This window comes from Xenia sp. Carnegie-2017, unplaced genomic scaffold (genome assembly GCF_021976095.1).
Source record: "Xenia sp. Carnegie-2017 unplaced genomic scaffold, XeniaSp_v1 HiC_scaffold_20, whole genome shotgun sequence".
In the NCBI taxonomy this organism is placed as follows: domain Eukaryota; kingdom Metazoa; phylum Cnidaria; class Anthozoa; order Malacalcyonacea; family Xeniidae; genus Xenia; species Xenia sp. Carnegie-2017.
In genome coordinates, this window is record NW_025813483.1 from 5,946,539 (window position 1) to 5,972,965 (window position 26,427).

The 26,427-nt window shown below is 34.9% G+C and overlaps 2 protein-coding genes and 1 long non-coding RNA gene across 5 annotated transcripts; 2 read left to right on the plus strand and 1 right to left on the minus strand.

Moving 5' to 3' along the window:
• The first annotated feature begins 58 nt into the window (after nucleotides 1–58).
• On the plus strand, nucleotides 59–8,238 carry LOC124442339 (G-protein coupled receptor 157-like). Its single transcript, XM_046992844.1, has 4 exons — nucleotides 59–1,005; nucleotides 5,170–5,364; nucleotides 6,584–6,731; nucleotides 7,926–8,238. The coding sequence occupies exons 1-4, from the start codon at nucleotides 373–375 to the stop codon at nucleotides 8,093–8,095; spliced, it is 1,146 nt and encodes a 381-aa protein (XP_046848800.1). The 5' UTR covers nucleotides 59–372; the 3' UTR covers nucleotides 8,096–8,238.
• LOC124442337 (transforming growth factor beta-1-induced transcript 1 protein-like) lies at nucleotides 8,146–26,330 on the minus strand. Of its 3 annotated transcripts, none has more exons than XM_046992837.1 (5): nucleotides 26,007–26,330; nucleotides 15,542–16,148; nucleotides 10,895–11,128; nucleotides 10,145–10,351; nucleotides 8,146–9,781 (listed from the first exon to the last, which is right to left on the minus strand). In XM_046992837.1, the coding sequence occupies exons 1-5, from the start codon at nucleotides 26,075–26,077 to the stop codon at nucleotides 8,912–8,914; spliced, it is 1,989 nt and encodes a 662-aa protein (XP_046848793.1). In that variant the 5' UTR covers nucleotides 26,078–26,330; the 3' UTR covers nucleotides 8,146–8,911. The 3 variants fall into 3 exon arrangements, with proteins under 3 accessions (XP_046848793.1, XP_046848795.1, XP_046848794.1); XM_046992839.1 differs by lacking the exon at nucleotides 26,007–26,330 and adding an exon at nucleotides 21,652–21,780; XM_046992838.1 differs by lacking the exon at nucleotides 26,007–26,330 and adding an exon at nucleotides 16,805–17,073.
• On the plus strand, nucleotides 17,269–24,308 carry LOC124442346. The gene is made up of 2 exons (XR_006947218.1): nucleotides 17,269–17,376; nucleotides 23,884–24,308. It is a non-coding gene; the product is annotated as an uncharacterized LOC124442346 (long non-coding RNA).
• Nucleotides 26,331–26,427: the final 97 nt, after the last annotated feature.

Below are 26,427 nucleotides of genomic sequence, written 5' to 3' on the forward strand. Positions count from 1 at the left end.
TAGCCTTCGATTTTATCCGAGGATTTATAAATTCGCGACGCGCCGGATACTGGAAAACGCCATACTTTTTTCTCATGTACAGAAGTTGAAAATTACTTCAGTGGTGGTTTCTTCTCATAAAATGGATATTAATCCGGATATTGGCACGCGATGTTTTGGCGTGACCCAGCCATTTTCTCTCGTTGGTGTTGAACATGACTTGCGCAATTTTGAATGCAAGTCACAAGACGAAAGCTGTGATGAAAGATTCCAAACCTTGTGTCTTATGAACTCAAACATGCGCTGCTGATGAACTATTGTTTTCAATGAAACTCTGGCAGTCTAACTTAAATATCGTAGCGAGGGATAGCCTATAAGGACAAGCTGGCAATTATGACAAGATATTCCAGCAACTGTAGCTCATGGATATGGATTGAACTCTTTACATTAAGGGGAGAAATACGAATTCTTCAGACTGTAGTTGGAATCCTTTCTATACTTGGTTCGCTTATTATTATTGTCACATACTTCATATTTTTGGATATGAAATCAACGGCAAGGAAGATACTGGTATTTATCTCGTTCGGTGACATTTTTACTGTTTTTCCCTATATTCTTGTCTCCTGGTTTCCTCACGACACTAACCTACACTTGGAAAATTGTAAATGGCAAAGTTTTTTCACAACAACTGCTGTTATGTGGTCGTTCTTTTGGACATCGTCACTGGCTATTTACGTTTTTGTTGTAATCACGAGAAAAAATTACGATTTGGGCGAAAAGTTGATGCCATCTTTTCACTTTTTTAACTGGTTGGTACCTATTGGTGTTGTAACTCTGGCCTATATAAAGGAAAAGCTGGGTGGTGTAGAATCTATAGTAACAGGTGGTTGGTGCTGGATATCTACCGACATTAGAAAGGAAGAGGCAATCAAGTGGATGTTTATCACTGGAAAGGGTTTTGAGATGTCTTCTTACTTCATAATTCTCACTTTCTGCTTTCTTACAGCAAGAAAATTAAAGACAGAGGTAGGTAATTGTTAGCTTTAGAAAATATTACACTTAAATATTGTAATTTGTTGTCAGCATTCATATTAACTGGCAAATACGTTTACAGAGGCTATAGATGCTTTTTGAAGTGGAGATTGCTCAAACATTCAATAATTAAAGGAAAGGGGACTAAACAGCCAGCTACTTTGTTAGACCAAAAACCATGACCAGCAGAAAATTTAAAGAAATATAGTATAAAGCAAATTCTGAAGAAGCAAGACATCTTGAGATTGCAAAATATGCATCAAAACAAGACAAGAAGTGAACTGTAAATTTTTGACTTTATTTGAAAGTAATCCTCAGACAGAATGTCAGACAGAAAATTTACAGTTCACTTCTCATCTTGTTTTGATGCATATTTTGCAATCTCAAGATGTCTTGCTTCTTCAGAATTTGCTTTATACTATACTTATTTAGATGTCTGTCAGTTTCTTTAGTTTGTTATTTATGTTTCAAAATATTTTTACATTTTCATCATATCCCATCCCAGGGTCAGATACAGCACAACATGTGGCTAAATATCATCAGTTAATGTAGAATTTCCTTTCAGAAACTTAGAAGGAATTTTCACGCTGCAATTTATTGACAATTAACTGAAATGGTGTTTAACTATTGCTGTTTAACCCTGCATCAATTTATTGTTGATATCTATGTACACTAGACAATTGCCGCAAATTTCCAACCTTGTTGAATTATTTTTTGAATTCTCTGATGGTGTTAAGAACTAGGAGAGCCCCTTCAAATTGAAATGTCAGTAATGAACTTGCAACAGGTCTCTTTACTACAAAATTTGTTGTGACTGTTGGAAAACACCTCTTGTCTTTCCAGTTGCTGGTTTGATACGTAACACTCAGGATATATTTTTCAATGCATTTATTGAACACACATTCGACAAAACCTAACTACATTAAATTATTTACATGTATTTATAATAAAGGTTACACGAACTTAAAACATAACATTTCAAATGCAATACAAACTTCTACACTTACTAATAGTGGAACTTAAACAAATAAACAAAGAATTTAAACAGACATAAAACACCAAAATTTAGTCATGATTTTAACTACATTTCAATAATTTCATTTAGAGTAATTTATTACAAACCAACAACCAAACTTTAATTTTAAACAAAGCAAAATCATGTGAATTAAAGGGGTATGACATGAAATATTTGATTATTGTAAATAAGAAATCCTCTTCCGAAATGGTCAGGGATTTTTTTCAATAACATTAGCACCACTGAAAATTTAAGGACAGACATTTTTATTTACAAATTCAATGTATTATTCTTGCATACTTTAATTAAATTTAATAATTATGTAAGTGATCCATAGTTCAATAATGTGATTTAAGAAATAAAAGATGTTTACTGTGTTTGCACAGGCTTATGCAAACAGAGGAGACCTTTGGGAGAACTCAAGAGCAGATCAGTGCAAGCCCAAGACCAAAGGTCAAGGTTTGCACTTACTCAAGACTTTTCACAAACGTCCCCAAGGTTTGCATAAGCCAGTGCAAACATGAAAAACATCTTTTATTTCTTTTATAAAATAACAATAATGCGAAACAGACAAACATTCATGATCAATTTGCAAATTCTCTTTGACTGATTGATTGTTTTGTTTGATTTGATTGGTTGAGCTCAGATATGTTTTTCACTGGCTAATGTAAACATAGCTCTAGACCAATCAGCGCACGCGTTTCATTGTGTTTATTTTATAACACAATGTAAGAAACATACAGTGTGTGGGGCCACTCTTTGTCACACATAACTTATTAGACATGTGTTTACCATAGTGGTAGCCAGACAATTGTTTTTTCTGACCACCAGGAATATACAAGCTGGTTTGTGATGAAACGTGATTTTAAAAAAATATAAACGGGAAATGACTGATCAAATTTTCTCAAATTTACATTTGACTAAAGCTTCAATAGTTCAAGAAATAAGCCTAAAAGCATAGCATTTATTATTGTTTCTCTTTTTTAAGACGGTATTGTTGATTTTTTTAAGATCTTTTTTTAAGACGGTAAAAAATTTTGTTGCGTTTTTAACCATTTCAATTGATTTTGTGTTTTGGAGACATAAGTTCCAATGGCGTTTAAATACTTTATTAAGACCATACTCCCTCCCAGTTGCATCTGTGGTGGTTGACAAAGTCACATTTCTATCTGCCTGCGTGCCGTACTGCTTGCGGGAGATCTGCTTACTTCATGTAAACAGGGGTGGCGCCAAAGTGGGTAGGGGGGCTATAGCCCCCTGTCGGGAAATCCTAGCCCCCTCCCCCACGTCGGGAAAATTTGACGATTTGTCGGGGAATGAATAACGAAAAATGTAATTTCCAATGTCGATTATTGCCGTTTGTTTAAAGTAAGGTGAGCCCTCAGCATCAGCAATAATCTTCATACACGCCAGCTATCCCACATCAAATTTATAAAAATAATAGAGTTACTCTGAAACACTTATATTTGAATGTTTATTAGAGAACAGATATGCAAATGCGACATGAGATTAATTTGTATATGCGATCGCCACGACACTTGCCCGCTATTATTTTTCTGTCATGTTATTTGCAACTCGACTTTCGAACTTTGAAAGGAAATTTTTTGTAAAAACTAAAAAACTCTGCTGTTTCTGTTTCAAATCAGCAATGAGCATCAGATTCTGACAGTTTTACATGTATTGCGGCTATTGATTTTGATAAATCACCATCAAGCGTCTGGACAGCTAATGATGTTAGGAATTCATTGTGATCGAGGAAGCAAACTTGATTTGGTTACCGTAGTGAACAAGTTCAACGTTAAGTTTCCCAACTGTAGAATTGTTATCTGAACATCAAACAATCAAATCAAATGATTCACCGTTATATCTTACTCGTGCATTATTATATCTTATTCGTTATTTACACACAAGTTATACACTTGTGTGTATAACATCAAACAATCAAATCAAATGATTCACCGTTATATCTTACTCGTGCATTATTATATCTTATTCGTTATTTACACACAAGTTATACACTTGTGTGTATTGCCTCTTATGTTTAAAAATTATTTCCTAGCACACCACTGATTCATTATTTACATGCAGTCAAAAAGAACTGCTCACCAGCAAAAAAGTTTAACAGCGTAACATCGAGAAAAAGTGCCAAAACATGAGATTTAAGTTAAACAAGAAAAAAATAATAGTGTATCTAATAACTAATGGATCGTCGTCTTACTTTGATTGCAGCTTTGTGTAGGTTTAAGAAGATGTTCAATATGTTTATAAAGCTTTGACGGAGATAATTATTATTTCATTATTACTATCCAAAATTACTAGTAAACCCAGGGCTTTTTTTCCTTAATGTATACCTTTGTTATAGCCACTCATATGTATATCCCTGGATTGCATGCACGACTCGCAGGGCTGTTAGTACAACGATGATTAGTGGAGATATTCATAAATTTAGTTGTGTCAGACTGACTTCTTTTAAAATTAACTTTCTTTTCGAAAAAGTCAATTGGGCGCAACCAAATATATGAAAAAACAACCCATCCCCCAATATAGCGTTCTAGTTGCGGCTCTCGCAACTAGTCGAATACATAGTGTACAATTTTTCATGTAGATGTAAATTATTATTTCCAAAACAAACTATATGTTTCAACAATTTAGAAACATATAGTCGGGGACCCTAGCCCCTTCGTCGGGGAATTCCTGGCACCACCCCTGCATGTAAATAACACTTGTCTCTTTTGTGGTGTTGCTTTGCATTACATTAAAAATTACATTAAAATTAAAGACCAGCGTATTGAGACACATATGTCTTGACTGCACATAAAAGGTTAGGTACTCTCCGGGACGGCGCCACGAATTTGAACCTGAGGGGCCATAGTGTATTTAATGAAGGATTCATGCTGAACTTCAATGTCTTTGAATGTGCTTGGATTTAAATTGAAAAATTAAAGGCTTTATAAGCACCTGAATTTATAAACATGTGCTTGAAAGTGCTTCGATTCAAATTTTTTGGTCAAATTTTTGTAAACATGTCATCGCACTTCTCGAAGGGTCAATGTCTGAACTTTGAAGAAACTACCAACTTGGCGGTTTTCAAATCATACGAAAACACAATATCGGTTCAATAGAATTATGTGTTATTTGTTTAGGTGAAGAAGAGTCGTTTTATATTCTCGCAAGAATCAAAAAGTGTGCTTTTGAACGGAAGGAAGAAGTTGATTGCTGGTCCTGTATTATTTGTATTTTTTCGTGTGTGGGGTACTGTCCGATTTTTCAAATATGCTGTCTATTCCAATCCTGACTTTTGTTGCAATTTACTTAATAAAGTCCTTATCGTACTTCATGTAAGTGTTTGTGTAGACTTCATAAGAATTGTTTAGTTCTTAAATAAAGTAAAATGCAAAGTTTGGTTGAAAAATATCGTAAACAAGACGTTTTTGAAAGTGTGGCTAGAGGGCAGTTTAGCGGACACCAGTAGCCAATTTGCGGTGACCATGAAGACCGTGGGCACATATAGCAGTAAATGGCGGGAAAATGGCAATCAACAACAACACTTACGGCAAAACACCGTTTTACTCTTTAACAAGTGTAAAAAAGAACAGCAGCGTTCGAAATTTGAAAGTTAATCTATGCTATTGACATATTGTTGAACTCGCATAACTTTTTTGATTCTTTGAGCAGAAGGTGTTTGCTAAACTGCACTTCAACAGACACTTTGCGACCGAGAGTTTGGGAGAAGCTTTGTGACAGTAACTTTGGGACAGTAAGGGCCTGTTCATATGAGCCGGGGTGGCCCGCTTTACCGAGCTAGCCCGGCAGTAGCGAGATCTCACCTCTTGTAGTATTTAAATATAATTTCAAAATTTATTCCTATGAGATGCGGGATGTCCCGTCTTGCTGGAATTTCGGCACAAACATGCTCATGTGAATGCACTAGACGGGCTAACCCGGCATGCCGGGCCAAACATCGTACTAGTGCGCATGCTCATGAAACTCAATACGATGAGAAATAGAGGGCAAGCAAAAGAACAACTTTCGGTTGAGCAAACACTAATGCATAATATCATTGAGTTTCTTTCAGCTTATAAAAGTAATACGAAAGATCGGGATTTGGACTTTCATACTGCGTGCGTGTTTAATTATTTCTGTACTTGCCGGCCAGCCCGCCTCATGTAAATCAAATAATAAACTGGCCCGGCATAGCAAGCCAGCCCGGCTCATATGAACTGGCCTTAACTTTGTGACAGTAACTTTGGGACAGGAACTTTGTGACAGGAACTTTGTGACAGGAACTTTGTGACAGGAACTTTGTGGCAGGAACTTTGTGACAGGGACTTTGGGACAGTCACTTTGGGACAGAGACTTTGTGACAGAAACTTTGTGACAGGAACTTTGTGACAGGAAACTTTATGACAGCAACTTTATGACACTGACTTGTGACAGGAAACTTTGTTGCAAGGAGAGGTGGGAAACAAAGTCCCTGCAGGTTCATAAACCGAAAGGCTTTGAAGAGAAAAATATCAAAGATCTTATTTTTGTTGATCTCATTCATTTGTTTTGTAGATAATTGGAGATTCATCTCAAGGATTTGTTTTCTTCATTCTGTATTGTTTGTGCACGACCAAATTTCTCGAGAATTGTCGATTGTTGCTTAGTATTTGTGGTAAAGGAAACAGCAATAGAAATATTCGTGAGATACTGTTGAAAAAAGGTATGCGAAGAGCGGCTGAAAATGAATACCGGAAATATCTTCTTCCCAATGACGACATTAAGGACTACAACACCCAGTGTCTCAATCATTAATATACTACTATAGAATAGATATATGGGATCATCAAAGATTCGGGATATTTCTTTTCAAATCCAATTGTTCAGTCAAAATCACGAATGTCATAATCTAAGGATTTCTTCGCAAGGCTTGTGAAGAATTCCTAAATGTGAAGATTGTTGAGATTGGAAAATTTGATCGTCTAATTAGCATTTTTGTAAGATTGCAGTCATGGGATATGGTGAAGAATGTGCTATACATTTAGGCTCCAACATGAAGTCTTTACTTAAAACAACATTTACTGTTGCAAGTGTTGTCATTCTTTATTTAATGTGCTATACATGTAGGTTGCAACATGAAGTCTTTACTTAAAACAACATTTACTGTTGCAAGTGTTGTCATTCTTTATTTAATGTGCTATACATGTAGGTTGCAACATGAAGTCATTGCTTGAAACAACATTTACTGTTGCAAGTGTTAGAATTCTTTAATTAATGTGATATACATGTAGGTTGCAACATGAAGTCTTTACTTAAAACAACATTTACTGTTGCAAGTGTTATCATTCTTTATTTAATGTGCTATACATGTAGGCTCCAACATGAAGTCATTGCTTGAAACAACATTTACTGTTGCAAGTGTTAGAATTCTTTAATGTGCTATACATGTAGGTTCCAACATGAAGTCTTTACTTAGAACAACATTTACTGTTGCAATTGTTACCATTCTTTATTTAATGTGCTATACATGTAGGTTCCAACATGAAGTCTTTACTTAAAACAACATTCACTGTTGCTAGTGTTACCATTCTTTATTTAATGTGCTATACATGTAGGTTCTTTGCTTAAAACAACATTCACTGTTGCAAGTGTTACCATTCTTTATTTAATACACTATACATGTAGGTTCCAACATGAAGTCTTTACTTAAAACAACATTTTCTGTTGCAAGTGTGAGAATTCTTTAATGTGCTATACATGTAGGTTCCAACATGAAGTCTTTACTTAAAACAACATTTACTGTTGCAAGTGTTATCATTCTTTATTTAATGTGCTATACATGTAGGTTATAACATAAGTCTTGATGAGCGCATATAAAAGCAAATGTTTTCTCACCAATAGGGCTGTTCTCTTTCAGAAAATCTTAAATTAAGACAAACAGCAATGGCGAATTGTACGTTCCGGCGGCTGACGAATATTCGAGTTCTTGAAACATACCGTCTATTTTTATGTGGTTTTTACGTAATCGTGTTCACTATCTATTTATCCATCTTTCCGATACAACGACATAAAGAATTTTCTTGCTGACGCAAGCAAATCCTTAAAAAGTAGAGCCTCGGAATATTTAAAAGACCTCATTTCATTCTAAATTTTTTTTATTTTACAAGATATACAATAGCATTACGTACATTTTTACATATATTTGTAATAAATATATTTTTGTCATATCATTTTTCTGTTCTTTATCTCCAATTACTTTCTATTTGGTTCTTTAAAATAATATGATAAATATACAGCAATATTGGTCTGTTCATCAATATTAAACATTGAAGTTATCTTTAATAGACGTAATACTATCGTTAAAGTAGTACTACTGAGAGGTTATTAGTCTTTAGGCTCTATATAAACAAGATTCTTGAAAGTAACATGCGGAATTTATGCAATTCAAGTAAATTGTACTTCACTGTTTTTTCAAAAATGACATTTCTCGAGTATTCTGATTATTCTGATTATGTATTTCATGTTTTTACGAATATATAAATGTATGTATATAACTAGAAAAAGCAGGCGAATGGGTTGCATGACATACTATGTGAATTCTTTGAATCAACTAACAAGAAGTATTTCATGTACAAGAATGTACAATAAGATTTTCAAAATGGCGGACTCTTTGGTATGGCACAAAATGGGGACTCGGGAAAAGTAAGCTTTCTGCATCTATTACTATTTCATAAAACTATTTAGCAAAAGATTTTTACATTGATGTCTGTCAAGTGATTAGTTTCCCATGATCGAGGACATCACCTGCACGAACATGAACTATTTCTATGTTGTCTCAATCGTCATCCTGGCAAAGTTGAAAAGGAAAGTTTGATCTTTTCAGAAGACCACTGTGATACAAAATCACAATGAGGGACAATTGGAACAGTATGTATTATCACCAAACATATGAAAACCAATGTTACTCAAGTCAATATGGCAGTCTGCACATTTGAAACAATCACTGTGCCAAAACAGATTGTTCGTCGTCAGATAAGCACCTCCCTTGATCTTCTTTCCACAACTATGACATTGTTTCGCAAACATATCTTCATAACATATATTACAATAACGAAGACCATCACGAAGTAGAAATTTACGCGTCGACAATGGTTGTTTACAATTGTGACACACAAAGCAGGCGTTATGCCATATTTCGTTGTCATAAGTAATACCATCTTCTAAAACGGCTTGTCCGCATTGCTTGCATTTTTTCGCGAACAAATCGCGATGACAGTCGGTACAATAGAAGAAACCGCTCTTTTCCTTGAATTTCGATGTGATTTCCCTCTGACAGTTTTTGCAACGGAAGCATTCAGCATGATAGAACAGCTCGTCATGCTCAAGCCATTGTTGGCCCGATTTGATTGGCTCGCCACACGTACAACATATTCGATTGTTTTTTTGTTGGTAGCATTTACTACACAGCACCTTACCATTGCCGAGTTTGAAAGTACCTCTGACCATCTGTACATCGCATTCATCGCAAGTAAAGCACTTCTCGTGCCAGTGTTTTTGTCCAATCGATAGGGATTTTTGTCCTAAAGTTATCTTTTTCCCACAAGATACACATTCCTCGGCATAGTGAAGCTTATGACACTCAACGCAAACAACTTCGTCATTTTCGGTGGTGTATTTACCTTCGCCAATCACTTTCTTACATATTCTGCAACGGAAATGCTCCGCGTGGTACGTTTTTCCCATCGCGCGGACAATTTCACCGGAGACGATAAGCTGCAAGAAATGACAGAGATGAGTTGCAATATTACGGATATTTGGAAACTGTAGCAATTATCAAATATTTGTAACAGGTGTTAAGAAACTGTTGCAATCGTCATGGAAGTTTGCAACTTTTAAGACGGTCATGGAAAGTAGTAATTTCTTCACTTTGCAACTAAAGATGTACGGTGTGTAGTTGGACACCCCAATTTAATTTCCCAGTTGGGCCCCATGGCACAATGTCGCATAGCCCAGTCCGAGCTTGATACAAAAGCTAAATTCAAGATTTTCTCTTAGACGAAGTGAAGATCGTTGAAGAGTAGTTCCCACGATAATTATGTGTAAACAATTTAGTGAAAGACTTTATTCAATATTTACCTCGTCGCATTCGTAGCATCTTGGTTTAAATAACTCGGCGTAATGTCGACCACAGTACAACTGATGTTTATCATCAGAATAGTAGATGAGTTTGGTGAGAAATTGGTGACAAACAATGCACGAGAAACACGAAGGATGACGAAGACCATGACCAGTGGATACCACCATGTCGTTCTTCGTAAATGAATTACCGCACCCGTCACATGACTAAAATATAAAGTTTGAATTGTCAGGATTCATATATTCGTTGTAACTCAACGATCTAGAAGATATTTTTGTTGGCAAGGAATTGTGTACTTCCGGTTAACGAGTTTTCCTCCGACCAAAGACACAATCAACCTTTCCTCTTCGTTATAACTTCCCAGTATCAAGAAAGTCCGACCAACATGTGTCGATCATTATATGCTCGTTTAAACGCTACGAAGCTTATTGAAGTTTTTCTATTCCTGGGTGAAGTTTTTATGTAAAGTTGACTGTCTAACAAGTTAACAAGAAATTGTGAACGAATGTAATGACACCTGTGTGAATATATGAAGAACATATGGAAAACAGGTGCAGCGTTTAATCGAGAGCTGCTTTTATGTTTCTTTGATCCTGAGGGCAGCGGTTAACCTCTAAAACGACCATTTACGGTGTTTCACGACATCTACCCGTTCCCCTGTCCAACTATTCTGATCTTTTACATGAACTATCCACAGAATATCGAAGAGAGTGACAAAAAATTCAATATAATATGATTCATCAACTTACATCCGTATTGTTGTCTGAGATCCTTATGTATCCCGTTCCACGTGCCTTAAGTAACGTCATATAAAGAGCTTTGAGTGTCGTCTCCTGAGCCTTGGTCAGGTTCTTGCAATGACGTGGATCGGCGTCTTGTTTGGGATTTTGATGGGCTAACTGCGCATTAAAATGAGCTATACCCTCCGGAGTTAACATACTGGGGACGCTGTCGAGCGGCAACGAATCCATGAACGATTTTACCTAAAGAAATAAGAAACAATGTGCATTAGATTTTATATCCAAGAAAAAATTTGTCAGCTTTGAAATATGAATTATCCAAGATGAAATAAAGTATAATTTTAACAAAATGATTAAATTTGTTAGTAGAAAAGTTATCATGATTTAATAACGACAAAAATTGTAAGATCCTCTCGACAATTTCAAGATCGGAAACGCTAATGCTGAGAATCCACGATGTTGACGATACTGCACGTTGGTGTACCTTCGAGTTTTGAACAACATACTCGATCATAAATGTTTTTGTTTAATCAACGCGGACAAATAATACATATACAAAACAGCCACATGGCTTGATAGGAGAAGTCATTGTTTAAAATTAGAAAACACGTAACAAGAAAACCATCTTTGCCAATATCAAGACACCTGTTTATAAAAAGACATTGCCCCCAAAGTATCACGATCCTTTGCTCTCAATTCATCCATACAATCAAAATTTCATACTTTTCTATGTTTTACTAATTTACACAGAAGATATAATTGACGTTCTTTGTTGTGTTTATAATGCTATCGGTGAATGGACGCGTTCCCTTTTTTTGTTTCAAAGAAATCATCTGTTATTAATCGTTTGCTGACAAAATTTAACTGTATCATTCAACCTTTTGTTACTAAATCTAAACCATTAAAATAATGCTTAAACTATGAATTTTACTGAGTAAATACTAAATGCCATTTCCAAAGTATTTGAGTTTGCCTATTTCGCAAATCCAACCTGTTCTCTTCCTTTCTTCTGCAATGTCGGTAACGTTAACAAAGAACGTAAGACAGTTCAAAAATCCTTTTTCCTAAAATGGGCTCTTTTCGCACTTTCCTTTTTCATCCACAGTTTCGTAAGTAATAACTGACAGCTTCACGCAATGTTTATATGCATTTAATTTGCATGCGGCGTGCTTTATCAACTTTGGTATATAAATTATGTATTTTTCTCTTATATTGTGCTTCAACGATAAGATTACTTGGACACAGCCTGCTTTCCATATATGGCACTTGATGTATACCAAAGTAAACATTTACTTAAAACCTCGATCTTAAGCTCTTTCTCACGAGAACTCTTTACTTTGTAATGGAAGTCTAATTTACTTGTGAATAATAGTGATAAAAACCAGTATATATATTTTATTTCAAGTAGAAGTTTAATGAAAGCGCACGCGTAGATCGATCGAATCAATATTGACTACCACTTTATATTAATGCATTAAGCATAAGGGGAGGAGATTGCTAGAAATAGAGGGTGACTTGAGAATTGCAGGAAAATCCACGTTAATCCTTGATTAAAAGCACAGGCGCATAAAACACAGATTACGTATTTCCCAATTCTCATAAAATGAAATTGCTATGCCCCTTGAAAAGAGTTTCCTTCTCAGTCGAGTCTTGTATCAACATTCACACATCCGCGGATGTGATTCGATTGTTGTAGGTCGTTGTTGCATGCATATCTAATCTAGTGTCCACTTCAGTTGACCTATAATTATTTCGTTAATGACAATTATAATATTCGCGTAAGATACGCAACATCTAGCGTTTAGTTTATTTTTAACAATATTGCCGAGGTTCCATAGGTTACTATTACTAAAAACTGCTATAACATGACTTTTGTGTCAGCAATATAATTTAATAGTTCATCGGATGGTTGCTAATTTGCATTGAGTAAACCCAGGCAAAATACTGATGCACAATTATGTTTCATGAGAAATATCAAATAAACTTGTACAAAATTTTAAATAAATTCAGTAACAGCTATATATAAATGCCGATGATCCAAATTTGTTTTCAATGTGGAAATTTCCACTGAGGGTTCTCTGACATTTGTTCATTAATTGCTTTATAATAATTGCTATAAAAGCATCGAGTTTCACGTTTATTATACAAGGGAATGCCGTAATGATTTTATATCTCTGCATCTAATTTGAAATTTCATGACATAAATTACGCCTGCTTTTAATCTGTTATTGAAAGGTATTGAATTTATCAACAGCGGCAATCGGGTGAATGTCAATATTATATTGAAATAAGTAAATGGTAAATAGCTACAAAAAAAACACTTCATAACAATGCTCTGTATCTTATGACAATGTTATTGGTTATTATGAATTTTCCTAAAAATAAAATCTTACCAGTCCAAATATTCTTGATTTAAAGTTATACATCCAAGAATAAGTTGTTTTTAATTTTAATCTGTTTTGATATACTAGATACCCGCCAGTGTTTATTAAGTCCCCTACTGCCCCACTGTCGTTTATTGTGGACATTCTGTCACATTCACAGACATATATTCATTGATAGGCTATTGTGAATACACAAATAATCGCTCTGTGAAAAACAGCTTTTCCTTGTCTCAAATTTAGCTACATGGCCAAAAACAATAACCACCTCGTGATTTTGTTTTCTTTTTCAAGCAAAAAAAATTAATTATGGTCGACCATGTCGCCAACCACGGGAATAAGATAACTTCGCCGTCACTTGCACGGTTTTACAAATTGAGATCGATAAAATGATGTTTTAAAAGCAAAAAAAACGGCGTTTGTAGTACTATAATTCAATCTAAAATCCTTTTATTCGTCATATATTTTTCAAGCAGACCAGGCAATATTATTTATGTAATTTATTATTTAACAGTTGACCAAACAGCTGACAAGCAACTGCTGGCATTTCGTGGTCTACCTCAAACAAAAACATCTATCCTCCATCGCAATAATGTGTAAACTTAGTCTCCTTGATTAAATTATTTAAATTTATTAACTAATTTATACGCTTAAACCGTATTGTTGTCATATATTAAAAACTAACCTCTCTCATATTGTGTCCGTACGATCTCGATAAATTATTAATAACTTCCATTGGAGTTCTGACAGTTGATTTTAAAAGTGTACATGTACCAATGTACACAAATTTTGCTAAGTTTGTTGAAATTTTGATTGGTCTAATAATGATGAGAACCGACCTTAGTCAAAATAACATCTGTCAACGAGTGTCGATTGAAAAACTTTTCTGCATTTGAGCAAATCCGGTGTGTGTAGTGGAAATAAATAGTCGCGGCTTTTGACGTGGGTATAATTTGACGACAGCATGGAGTGTCGGTTTCCTTGTGGTGACGTTTATGTAAATTATCTTGCACAACCGGATGTGATGGGAACAAACTTGACGAGAATATTCCCGCCTCGTCTGGGCGTAATTTTTTTGCAATGTGATTGGATGGATTGTCGGTCGTTATTTCGTCAATTTTCTTCGGGAAGTGTCCATGCTGACATTACATTAGACGACGTTAGTTATTCGTTAGTCAAAAGAAGTATTTTTGAATTGATACTTTCATTGAAGATTGTTTCAACATAACTGAATTGTTGAAACATTATGTCGACCGACAGTGTCGATGATAAACTAGAGATCTTATTTCAAGCCGCTACTATGACGGGCAAAGTTATCTATTTATCTTTATATTGTGTAATGTCGAGACAAGTTTTCCTGGTTACGGCTTTTTGAGTCGCGAAACGTACAATTCGTGCCATTTGAAAATTAAAGAAAACAAAAAAGCTGCTTGTTGACGGCAGACATCTTGTCTTTGCTATCCAGTTGCTATGATGATATGAAATATTGTTTGTTCTTGCCAATTGTATTCATTCCAACGTTATAACAATCGATGTATTGCCCATTGCTTTCATATTGAGAAAGTCTAGAGCGGTCAAATCTCTTTAGTGGGCTTATCCTTAACATGTTTTGGAGAAAAACATGTCTAGCACAGATCTAGAAGTATTACGTGTTTGCGTTTGTCTTTGTCTTATCTGAATATTATCTCATAGACTCATACTTCGCGTAAAATTCACGTTAATCTCAGCTTATCGGACTTGTGTTACGATAAATAGGTTGTTATAGTTTTATCCCCGTTGTGAGCATGTTTTGCTTAGGTTTAAGTGTGGATATTTTGAATTCCAAGCTTTAATTAAAAGCTAAAATTATGCTTTGTCTAGGAGAGTGCGTTTGCATTTGTAATGCAATAAATCGCTACATTAGAGGACATTATACAGGATTTTTTCATACTTTCCATTCCTCGTTTTGCGATCATTTCAAAAACAAAATTTTATTTCGTACAGTACTTTTCATTGGACAAAAAACCAAAAAATAGAAAATGATAATGGGGCATTGGCAGTTATGACGTCAAGACTGCGAAATTGAAAGGAGGGGTGGGACCTAAATAATGGTATGACATGCAGAGTCCATTGTATGGGTCAATGATTTGAATGGGTATGCCTAGCCCAGTCGCCTGGCCATATGATTACGTCGAACTAAACATGGACATTAATTTTAATTTGCTCACCAATTATCATCTCTCGAAACTGTTGAGTAAAGAATTTCAATAACATTTACAATATGGAAAACTCTTACCTCATCGTTGCTTAGTCCTTCTGGTTGCCATAGATACGACGACTCATCAGTAGGTGTTCGTGGGCTCTTGTCAAAATTCCTCCCACTGTAATGACCAGAGTCGACGCTTTCTTGGGAATCCTGTGTCGATGTACTTGAATCACTACTCAATCTACATTCCTTGTTTTTCATGATACCATTTGATATTTTTTCCTGTGTTCCGCTGCTTCGCTTATAATTCCGCCGAGTTTCGGGCTCTGTCTGACAACTGATCTCTTTGGACGTAGTGAGACGCTCATTCGAGCCCATAAACGTTTCGTTGCCCATGCAAAAACTTTCCGTTTGAGACGAGTTATCACGCGTGTTTACATCATCAATCGTTTCATAAATATGTTCCTTACCAGTGTACAAACTAAAGTCGCTCTCAATCATGTCTACCGGAAGTTCAGGGAGTTCTCTGTCTCCTTTCGGCCTTTCCTCTATCTGAGGTGGTTCAATCACATCGTACGTTCGTCCGGCGAATAATTCTTGGTAGTTTTCATAAATTTTCGGTTTCTTGTCATGACCTAATCTCAATCTTCCAATTTGCGCTTTCTCTGATGGTCCATTATTGTTGTTATTTGATTTGCTGCAAGAAGGAAGAATGAATACAGTTTTAAGTAACGGTTTTTACAGCTCTATTGCATAGTCATGCGCAGTCCCTCCACATGTAAGACGGGAATATTTCCTAACTGCACGCCCTTCTCTGTCCAGCAGTCTGTGGGGGCTGCTTCCTCGCCTGCCGCCCGGTACGCGCGGCCACATTTCTTCCTATATCCACCATAATTATTTAGGTCACATGACAGCAACTTTCGCGCGTTAAATATTTACGAGAAAATAGTGTACATGCTTTTAAACTCATCAAGAATACTCGCTGTAAAGCTCGCTTGCGCTCATACTTGGGCGAAGACGAAAATGTATGAAATGACTTGTGTGAATGGTTATCATTAGTTATGAAGGTTATTTAAAGAAATGACTTTAATCTATGAACAATAGTATCAATTTTTTGTTAATACACAATTATTATTCACATATGCGAGCTTCGGCTAGCAAACTTACTGTAAAAATTGCACGAAACGCAAAAAAGCACACATAACGTATAGAAAAGCTGATATTTGGAAATTAAATTGTCGTTCATTTTATGACGAACTCGTAAGTATGACAACGGTCATGTACAAGTAAATTGTATTTTACATGGAAAGCAATGTTCTGATGTTGAATTTTAGACATATTTCTTCAATTTACCTTCGAATGTGTCTATCCTCAAACCTGAGATAATGAACAGGCAACACTGTCAACATACTGTCAAAGTAGTTTCCTAATCAACCCTATTCTTCTATAAAACTTGTCTTCACAAAACTCAGTGATCCACTCGATGTGTATTAGCTGCGCGCGTCGTTCCACTGATGAATTTTATACTTTCTGTGTAATAAATTTGAATACCATTTGGAATTCTTTCCCACAATATAAGACGTCCAATAAGACATAAATATTCCTAGCACAGAGACTGGACTTTGTTTTCAAGTAAAAAGATCTTAACGTCTTTTATAAGATAAGGCGCCTACTTGACGTCAGATAAGTCAGCGAATCTCCAAAGAACCGGATGGCCTAGCAAAAACTAAATTGCGCGTTCTCACACCATGAAGTTTATAAGCTGTTATCTCTATTCAGGAAACACGATTCTTATATTCTATACCTTTTTTGGTCAGTCAACGAAGTGTCAATCGCAACATTGCTAATTCGAATGTGGGCAATTGAAATTTATATTAACTTTGTGTTGTGCCGCCAAAGAGTGGAAAAACAAATCATCTGTCCAGGTATAGGAAGTGTAACATGCCTTTGAATAGAACAAACATTAAAAATAATTGAAAGCTTGATTAACCATTGTAGTCTGTACAATATTTCATTCTAGAGGGATCATTTGGTAATGACTCTAAACTTAGAAAGCTAGTTTTAAACCAAAGCAAAGAACTAGAAAGTATTCTGCATTTCTACTGCTTCCATGTCGAGCACTATGCGTTTTTTTTAAACCAAAACTGATTAATTTATAAATGTACTTCTACCAATAACGATTTGAGGCTGTGTTTACACTATACCGGATTCGCTGATCACGACATCTTCATTTGCTTTAAATGTAACTGTTCGGAGTAAAAGCTTATTAAGCTGATAGATTTAGTCTATTTGATTGTGTTTCTGACGTTGAACAATTTCACTGCCTTTTAATATAAAGAATATTCAACCTGCCTCGATAGCAATACTGTATTGTGTAAACGGGGCCTAAGAATGAAAGAGGTAATGACGCGGTTAATTTGGCACGCTGTTAACAATAGGTCTATTTTCAAAGGTCAACCTTCTTTGTACGCCATGAATTTAGGCATGCCGCGTTTAGGTAGGTGTCGTGCTTCAAATGCAAACATATACAGGAAGACACAATTATTCATCGTGGGAATTTTTCAAATTATGGATCTTTACCAGTCAATATAGTTGGTTTGTGTGTAAATTAAGTTTTCTTGTGTGTTACCTATAGCTATAGTACTCGTCACTTCATTCAAGTTTGCCATATAACGTACGTCAGCAATAACGTTTTATGACTAAGAATAGTTTGGTTATGCATGCGGAAAAAACACGACAAAAATTTAACACATCATTTTTGCAAGCAATTATCTAATTATGTGTCTTGATTGTTCTCAAATCCGCTCGAACAATTACTCATTTATGGCAAAACTATTATCTTCTAGCATAGGGAAGTATATATTCACGCGAAAGCTGTAGAATTGATAGCTCATTTTGAACATTATAGCTACACTCTGGAAAATAAAAACAACAAGTTCATAAATAGATATGTAATCCTAAAGCTTCATTGCTGGAAGTTCACATCGGCTAACATAGAAAATCTGTACCAGTTTACACTTTGCACCTACATTCATGGTATTAAAAGAAAGAACGTTATATATCCATGATTTTGTGGGCAGCATCCGACGTGGGTGAATGTTATTGTTTTCTAAAACACTGAAGGTGGATTACAAGCCAAACATTAAAAATTCTCAGGCTATAATCATAATAGTGTCTTTATCTTTATCGTTTTAATACATTGCTCAAGTAGGTAGTCATCATGGCTATATACAGGGCTGTGAAAGTGTGAATATTAAATGGCTCCACCAATATGGAGGGAAGACTATCAACTTGCGGCACTGATGAAATCAATTGATGACATAAACATCACAACATACATGGCTGTTGTGAATCGACAAAAGTTGCAGCCATTAAGCCATGTAATAGACCACCATGACAGCCATGAAAATTAGCTACATGGTAAGAATGACAATCACCAGGTAGCAGACTAGCAGGAATTCAACATTATGCGCAACGATCGAGTTTCGCTTCTCTGCTCAGTTAGAACTGTTGCTATTTCTGGAAATATTTTTCGCATTTCGCTTGTTGCTGGAAAAATATTCTTTTAATTCTTTAAAATTTGAGGTACCTAGCCGTTTAGCTCCAGATTAGTTAATGGTATCGAGTTCTCTGTTGTGTATTACAGAGAATTGATTACGTTTGTACTGTGTACATGATATTTTGATTAAAATTTTGATGATGTTTATGTAAGAGCATAATATCAAATTTCTGCAAATTAAACAAGACAGTTTTACTTCCGGAGCAAGTCTGAGTTGAGGAGTTGGCAAACTTTTAAATCTACAGGTGACAAACTAACGACTTAGCATTAAAAAATTATGCCAAGACCCACGATTTATATTATAAATGCAATACGATTGTATTTGCCAATAGAAATAAATATAATATCAAATGCCATATAATCAAAGTTTGTCGCCACTTGTGCCATTTGACTTTATCCGAAAGCTTTGACTGTTACTGAAGAATTAAGAATGTAAACACAACAACAACATAGAATTTTTATGCGATTACGAGTCTACCGGACCACCCCAAAGATAGTTTGAAGGAAAAAATTTCCAGAAATATGAAATATAAGGCTTTGTAACTTTTCCAAGCTGTCGACCGCAGTTGACAGGAAGTTCTGGCAAGCAAAATTACGTCATCGTGGGAATGTTTTGGCAATTGTAATTACGTCATAGTTGCGTTTTCTGGAGAGCACAATTTACGTCATTTTGACAAATTAAGAACATTGTTACCCATTTCCAGGTATTGATCGTTTTAATTCTATGCAGATATTTCAACAACGTGAGCATATTTGGAAATTGAGTTCATCTTTAACATATGTGGTAGTCCAAATGTTAAATACTCGTAAGATTTGTGGCTTTCAAGTACGATCATCAATAGTCAAAAATATTTTTTCGTGTTAACTCGATCTTAGACATAAACTTACACTTAACTTGTGTTTTCTACGCACTCGAGAATCGAGATATTGCACAAATCGTAAACTAATCACATGCTGCCTTTCTTTCGTATATTATTTTTATTCCTAAGTCTACATAATTAGTTTTTTAAAGTCACGCAAATATGTAAATCCCATTAGCAAGTTGCTCAAAATTAATACTTTAATTAAAACGAAAGTTGTCCTTGACGACAAAAGATATATTTGGAAAAACATTTTACTATGTTTTACTTCGTCTCCAACGTATAATTCCAAAATCAAAACATAAAATTATAACAATGGCTTTTATCTTGGCCGTAAGAAGTCGATAATTGAGGTTGAGCTCAAATTCGTACATGAATGTAAAACAATAGATTTCAAATAAAAGGTAACTTAACACTTAATATTATGAATACATAAATATCCTTCCTCCTCCATTATTGACTTCCACCGCCATTATCGACCATCCCACGGCCATGAAATCAATGGTAGCTAAGAAGTACATAAAATAATGTATTCAAGATATAGTTTATCAAGTTGTTCTGTGAGAAAGCACTTGGATCATTAGTTTCTCGTTTGTCCTATTCTAGTTTAGAGTCCGGTCGAGGATAAGGATTAGAGTTTGGGTTATGATTAGACTTAGGATTATGGTTAAGATTGGGATTAGGGTTAGGACTGAGATTAAGGTTATAAGTTGTATGCTATCAATAATCACAGATGATGCACGCACTATGAATGTGCGTTTTGTTCTTAAAGATGATCTTTTTAAGTACAACGTTAACATTGTGCAAATGCAATGAATGCGATTATAAGTATCTCTTAAACCAGACATCAGTACCAAACTGGCATCAAAAATTTAATTTACCACTTCAAGTTTAGTTAGTTTACCCTTGAACGTTGAAAGAAAACGAGCAGAACTACTGAAATTCGTGGTCTATGAGAGGCTATGACGAAATGTTTTTTGCCATGGTAACGGAAAAACAACTCACAGATCGAAATGACTGGATGATTTTTTTTTTATAATTTTTTCGCCATTTTTTTGTGAACTCTCCATGAATCTCATATAAAAATTATGAAGTTTTATTTTATTTGCTTCCAGTTTCAGTAACAAATATCTAATTCAGCTATTTCAATCAATAATGTAAGAATATGTGTCGAACGAGTGAAATTTCATCCTTGTAATCTACACTGTGCGGTAGCTAGAAGTTTTTGCAAGTGGGAAAGGCCAGAGGGAAAGGCCAGTTGATTAAATTGTGATTATTGTGACAAAGAATTCATTAAAATAATAAACTTGGTCATTTGTCATAATTCTTTGCCGAAACATGCATGTTTGCTGGACGTTTTACGAAATTGATATGACGTCTACACGCATCCTCCTGTGTTTATCTCTCATTATATAATACAACCGTACAATAAATTTACAAAAACAAATATGAAGAATTTCAACTGTGCCTAGTTTAATAGCAACTGCACTGTGTGTATCGTAGCAACTTAACTGACTAATTCAAGAATACACTTTCATGTTTTGAAAGTTCTTATGAGTGCGGAAAATTACTATGTTGTTTTTGCCTAAAATTCACTTCATCTGTCCATTACACGTGAAAAACTTTAATGAAAAGTTTGATTATCTTTGTGTTTGCCTTCCTACGACGAGACATGTGGAGGTTTCTTTTAGTTGTTCATGTTTGAATAAAAACTTGTTCAAAGTTATATAAACTAATACTCGAGCTTTAATACTTCAGTATAATTCTTTTGATTATCATACCTTGGTTGCAGTCCCATTTCTATGTAGATGATTAAAAGAATAGACTATAAAACCATGAAGTAAACGGAGATGTCTGTCCCGAATATAATTCAATTGAAACGTATTCATAGATTAAGATAAACTTCCCCATGCAGCTGTTCCCTTAGGTAACAAAGACGTATACGAACTCATATGCAAACTATATATAATAAAGACACCTGCTATCTCCGTGAAGGCGTTTTGCATACATCACCAAAAACAAGAAATGCTTTCTCTTTGAATATTTCGATGCGTGAATTTATAACTTCCCGTCTTTGAAACCGCAAAATGATTTGTAATTATACGTTATACAAAATGTCGTAACTATATGTCGTAAAAACCGGAAGAGGAATTTTATCCAACTGTTAGATGACAAATTTTATGCTTTTTGTGATGCAAATTCAATGCGAACAGAATCTTTTTGCTTCAATTGATTATATTGTAATTAACGGACATTATTGCACTTCAAAAAAGATATGAGAAGTATAGAAATACGTCTCTTCGTTGCATTGTCGGTTGCTAGAGGCGAGGACAATGGATGTCAAAGTGGGGGTTGAATCATTCGGGGAATGTCCGCCACTTTGTGAAACAACACGTTTTTAAGAATGCTTACATTGTGCTCGAATGTATAATACAATAATTCAAAATAATTTCCTCAGCCATATTGATAACTTATGGATGTAGTTTGTGTTTCGGATAAATTTTGAGTTCGTAGGTGTTGGAGTAAAAATTAACCTCAACATTCAAAACAGAGCACTTGTACGATGAGAAGCTAATCAAACCTTTGGTACGGCAACTGATAAAAGACTTTTCCCTAATGCCAATTGATAACTTCAAGCAATGACGCTGTGTTCTCGTTCGAGTCACAATTAAATACAAATCTGTGTATCTATGATGCCGAGAAGTCATGCGCTAAGATGAAATGTTCCCATAAAAAGTAACGAGAAATCCTCAGAAAATACTTTATATAAAATCAATCCTGCCAACTTATAATCTTTTTGGTTTTAATGGATGAAGAATTATGTCAGTATCTGCATTTGTAAAATAATTTTTATTTCTCGGCAATTGACATCTTTTCAGATAAGGAGATTTGATGAAATCAAACGAATCACTTCTTTCCATTATTGTTTCATCAATAATTTATTTGCTATGTCTACAAATCACACGATAATTGTATTTCGAATTTTAAAAATTAACGTTTCGTTAGTACAAATAATTGTTTTTTTATTAGTATTTAATGAAAACAGCGTAGCGGGCTTAAAACCTCAGAGTCCAGAGCCTTCATTTTTATGGACGAATTTTAAACTGATAAAGCAGTTCCTTCTGTCAGGTGATTTGCCTAAAGTTACGTGTAATACAACACAGTTGACTTAATCGACGTCCCAAACCTTTTCCTGCTAAAAGAATCCATTCACGACGCAACGAGTAACACTTCAAAGCTTTTTGACAGATTAAAAGTATTTTTTATTCATCGATACATTCGATCAATAACAACGGTTTTATCTTTTGTTGGCGACAGTACAACTGTTAAGATTTGTGGAAAGGTGCTAAAACAATTGGCAACTCAGGAATCCCCGAACAATTCAGTGTCATGACAACAAATAGCTACTTTTCTCCTTGTCGACAACTAAAGTGTGGGCTGAACTTTTCATGACACACTGAAATGCGAATATTTTAACGCGCTATCAGCAGATGTATGGGTATGACATACAATACATCTGATATTTTCGAGGAAAAAAACTTTAAAGATCTGACTTTTACATAATTATGAATTCTTTTTGAACTTGGCAACGAATGAGAAACATTGCCGACGAAAGGAAATTTGATTCAATTGATTGGTATTTTATGGAGATCAAAAGATTTCTGAAAAACAATGTTTTTTAAAACAAAAATTGTTTTCCAGAAACCTTTTCTTAAAATACATCTCCAAGCAAGATTACCACATTTTCAAGTACTTAATATCTAGTTGGATGAAATACATTCGTGTTGTGATTTTTATCTGCCTTTTCTTTTTAACTACAAATAAGATGAATATTTTCAAAATAATTTACTCGTTCGTTGACATAATTCCTTAATATATTTCTCAGGTATGCGTAATTTTATTGCTTTAAGAATTCCGATGAGTGTTAAGCTGTGCAAAGTTTTTTAACAGCAACTTTTTGGAGATTGGTATCCTAAAATGATATTTAATAACATTTATTTTGATATACTCAGGTATGGTAACAAGATAATCGTTCTCTTCAGTGTTGTACCAACTAAACTACAAGATCAACTGTGGAGTAGGCTGATAATACAAAAGTTTAGTTTCTTGACGTTGTTTTGATGTACTCAAGTATAGTCACAAGTTGATCAATGTGTTTTCAATTAGATCAAAACAATCAAAGTCGTCAGTAGAAAAGTTATTCTTCAACGCCTGTAAATACATATAACTACCAAACGAAAGCAAGCGTTGCTGGGAAGAAAAATGCCATAAGTGAGTCTATCTATATTTTTGAAAAGCTTCATGTTCGTGGAATATTAATGCTCGCCTACTGTCGGATGTTACAATCGATCCGGTTTATATCATAGCAACTGCCATTCATTGCGAGCAGTGCCAAGCACATCGTTCTAAATAATCTCTAATAAAATTCTGTCAATTATCTTGTGTTGCAAATATTTAAGATATGTCTACTTTTTAGAAAAATGTCTACATTAGATATTTATCTGCAGTCAAAGCGAGTAAGCAACGTCTATTTGAGAAAGACTCCCACCCAAGGGAAACTCTTAATTAGTCAGTACATGCTAAGCATCTCAGCTTATTCAGCTTAATACCAGTTCATCCGTCTATTTTTACCAAAATAAAGAGCTTTTTGAAAAGCATATTGCTCTTTCAAAAACATGTCTGGCGATTTATTGGATACGCGATATTCCGTCTTTTCCGATGACTTTTTTGTGGTTTGTGGTTCATTCACCTGCTTATCATCAATAAACAAACACCTTTAGTTTCATTGTCTTAATCCGATTGACAGAATTTTACCCTTCCGGGCGTTGATAGCAGTCGCAAAGTGTTCAAACGTCGCGAATCCAAGACCATCTTAATAATTCAGACTTCGGCATACGGTTTTGAAGCGTACAAATGCCATTAAACCTGTTTAGTTTAGTTTTATTACAAATACACAATTGTTTTCCAGAATTGATTGTCTATTCAAGTGGGGAGGAAGCTTCGACGCCACATATAATTGCATACAGCAATGCTTTTGTATCATTGAATACTAACTACAAACAGACGATTCTCCTTATTTTCTTTTTTAAAAATGTAGAAGTTTTGCACATTGTTTCTAGGGAGATTTGGGATTGTCATGTTGTCATTTGACTTATTTCATTTATTCCATTCCGGAACGCATTTCTGAATTCTCAAATCGAACATGAGAATTCTTAGATACTATATAATAAGTTGAAAAAACCGACGGACGCTGCTCTACCTTTCAAAAAATGCATATCAATCGCTTTAAAAGCCACTTCATTTACTCACTATACAGCCAAAAGTGTGCGCGTCTATGTTTCCATAAAAAATTCTTTTAAAAACAAAGAGCACGACAACAAATGTGTGAAATGTGGTCTTTCAGAAATTCAGACCAATTTCGCAATAATATTCACGGTTCGTTTTTCTATTCATTTATAAAAACACGGTTCCTTTACATGCAGCCATAGGCGTGTTTATTTGTCATTCTTTGATTTGAACAGTTTCATTTAATCGCTCACTGCATGATTTCGTTTAAGAAATAATACAGTATGATTTGAACTAAAAAAGCGGGACTTTAAAACGATATATTACCTGCTTTATAGTAAATAGGTTTCTTTGATATGTGACAATAAACTGACCGTATTTCTCATAATGGCCACGCGCAAAAAAAATTAAACTATCGTTTATGTATTTACAGAAGGATGTTTGCTGATATCATTTCTGTTGGCCCAAGCTTAAAAATCTCGACAAAAAGAAGACATATATTTCCAAATTATTTGGAATCAGTATAAAATGCGACCTTCATTTCAGACTTTTATCTTAATTCATCGGTTCTCTCCTAGGCTTATCTATACTCTCACAAGTACATCGACTTTTCACACTTCACTAGTAACGGCCTATATGACTCTCACAAGCACTTTATTTCCTTCATGTGGAGGGAAAATGTTTTAACACAACAACCTGTTGATCTTTCAAATCAAATTTACCCTTGGATTAAAACATATTCCAGAATTTTGATTTGGAGAACAGGTCCGAACTTGATTTATACGTCTGTACAATTGTTTCCACAGAATAAACAAAAGAACAATCTCAAGAGCGAGATTTAAGTTCTTACCTTGTAATATTTAGTCGAGGTGGCTTGTTCGGTGGCACCTTTTTGTTTTCATTTGAAAGAATCTGATTCATTATTTTTTAAATTATAACACGTCTCACGCAATTTATATACGGGCGAAGTTATTGATAATCCAAGCTCCGATTTCACTTCGATTATTTCGTTTGTGTTTTGAATCCCTTTGACTTTCATCACATAGCTATTAATGACCGGAGAAGAACCTTTCGACAGCCTTCACGTTGACACAAAATATCCTGTTGTTCGTTATTTAAAATGCACGCTTCGAAATGTATTGAGCTTTGATGTTACTGCGATACGCTCCTAAAAGTTTTCATGAATAATGTAAAACCGATTAAGGAAACAATCTTCACCTGACACCTAATGCAAATACATCACTCCTTTTCCTTTCGAGGCGGTCAAAGTT

What these genes read in the sequence shown, in the direction of transcription:
- LOC124442339 (XM_046992844.1), top strand. Translation starts at nt 373, where the DNA reads ATGACAAGATATTCCAGCAACTGTAGCTCATGGATATGGATTGAACTC. An exon ending in CAAGAAAATTAAAGACAGAG is followed by an intron (nt 1,006 to 5,169) that starts GTAGGTAATTGT and finishes TTATTTGTTTAG; the next exon opens with GTGAAGAAGAGTCGTTTTAT. An exon ending in TGAGATACTGTTGAAAAAAG is followed by an intron (nt 6,732 to 7,925) that starts GTATGCGAAGAG and finishes GTTCTCTTTCAG; the next exon opens with AAAATCTTAAATTAAGACAA.
- LOC124442337 (XM_046992837.1), bottom strand. Translation starts at nt 26,077, where the DNA reads ATGAATCAGATTCTTTCAAATGAAAACAAAAAGGTGCCACCGAACAAG. An exon ending in CCTCGACTAAATATTACAAG is followed by an intron (nt 16,149 to 26,006) that starts GTAAGAACTTAA and finishes TCCTTCTTGCAG; the next exon opens with CAAATCAAATAACAACAATA. An exon ending in AAGGACTAAGCAACGATGAG is followed by an intron (nt 11,129 to 15,541) that starts GTAAGAGTTTTC and finishes TTATTTCTTTAG; the next exon opens with GTAAAATCGTTCATGGATTC.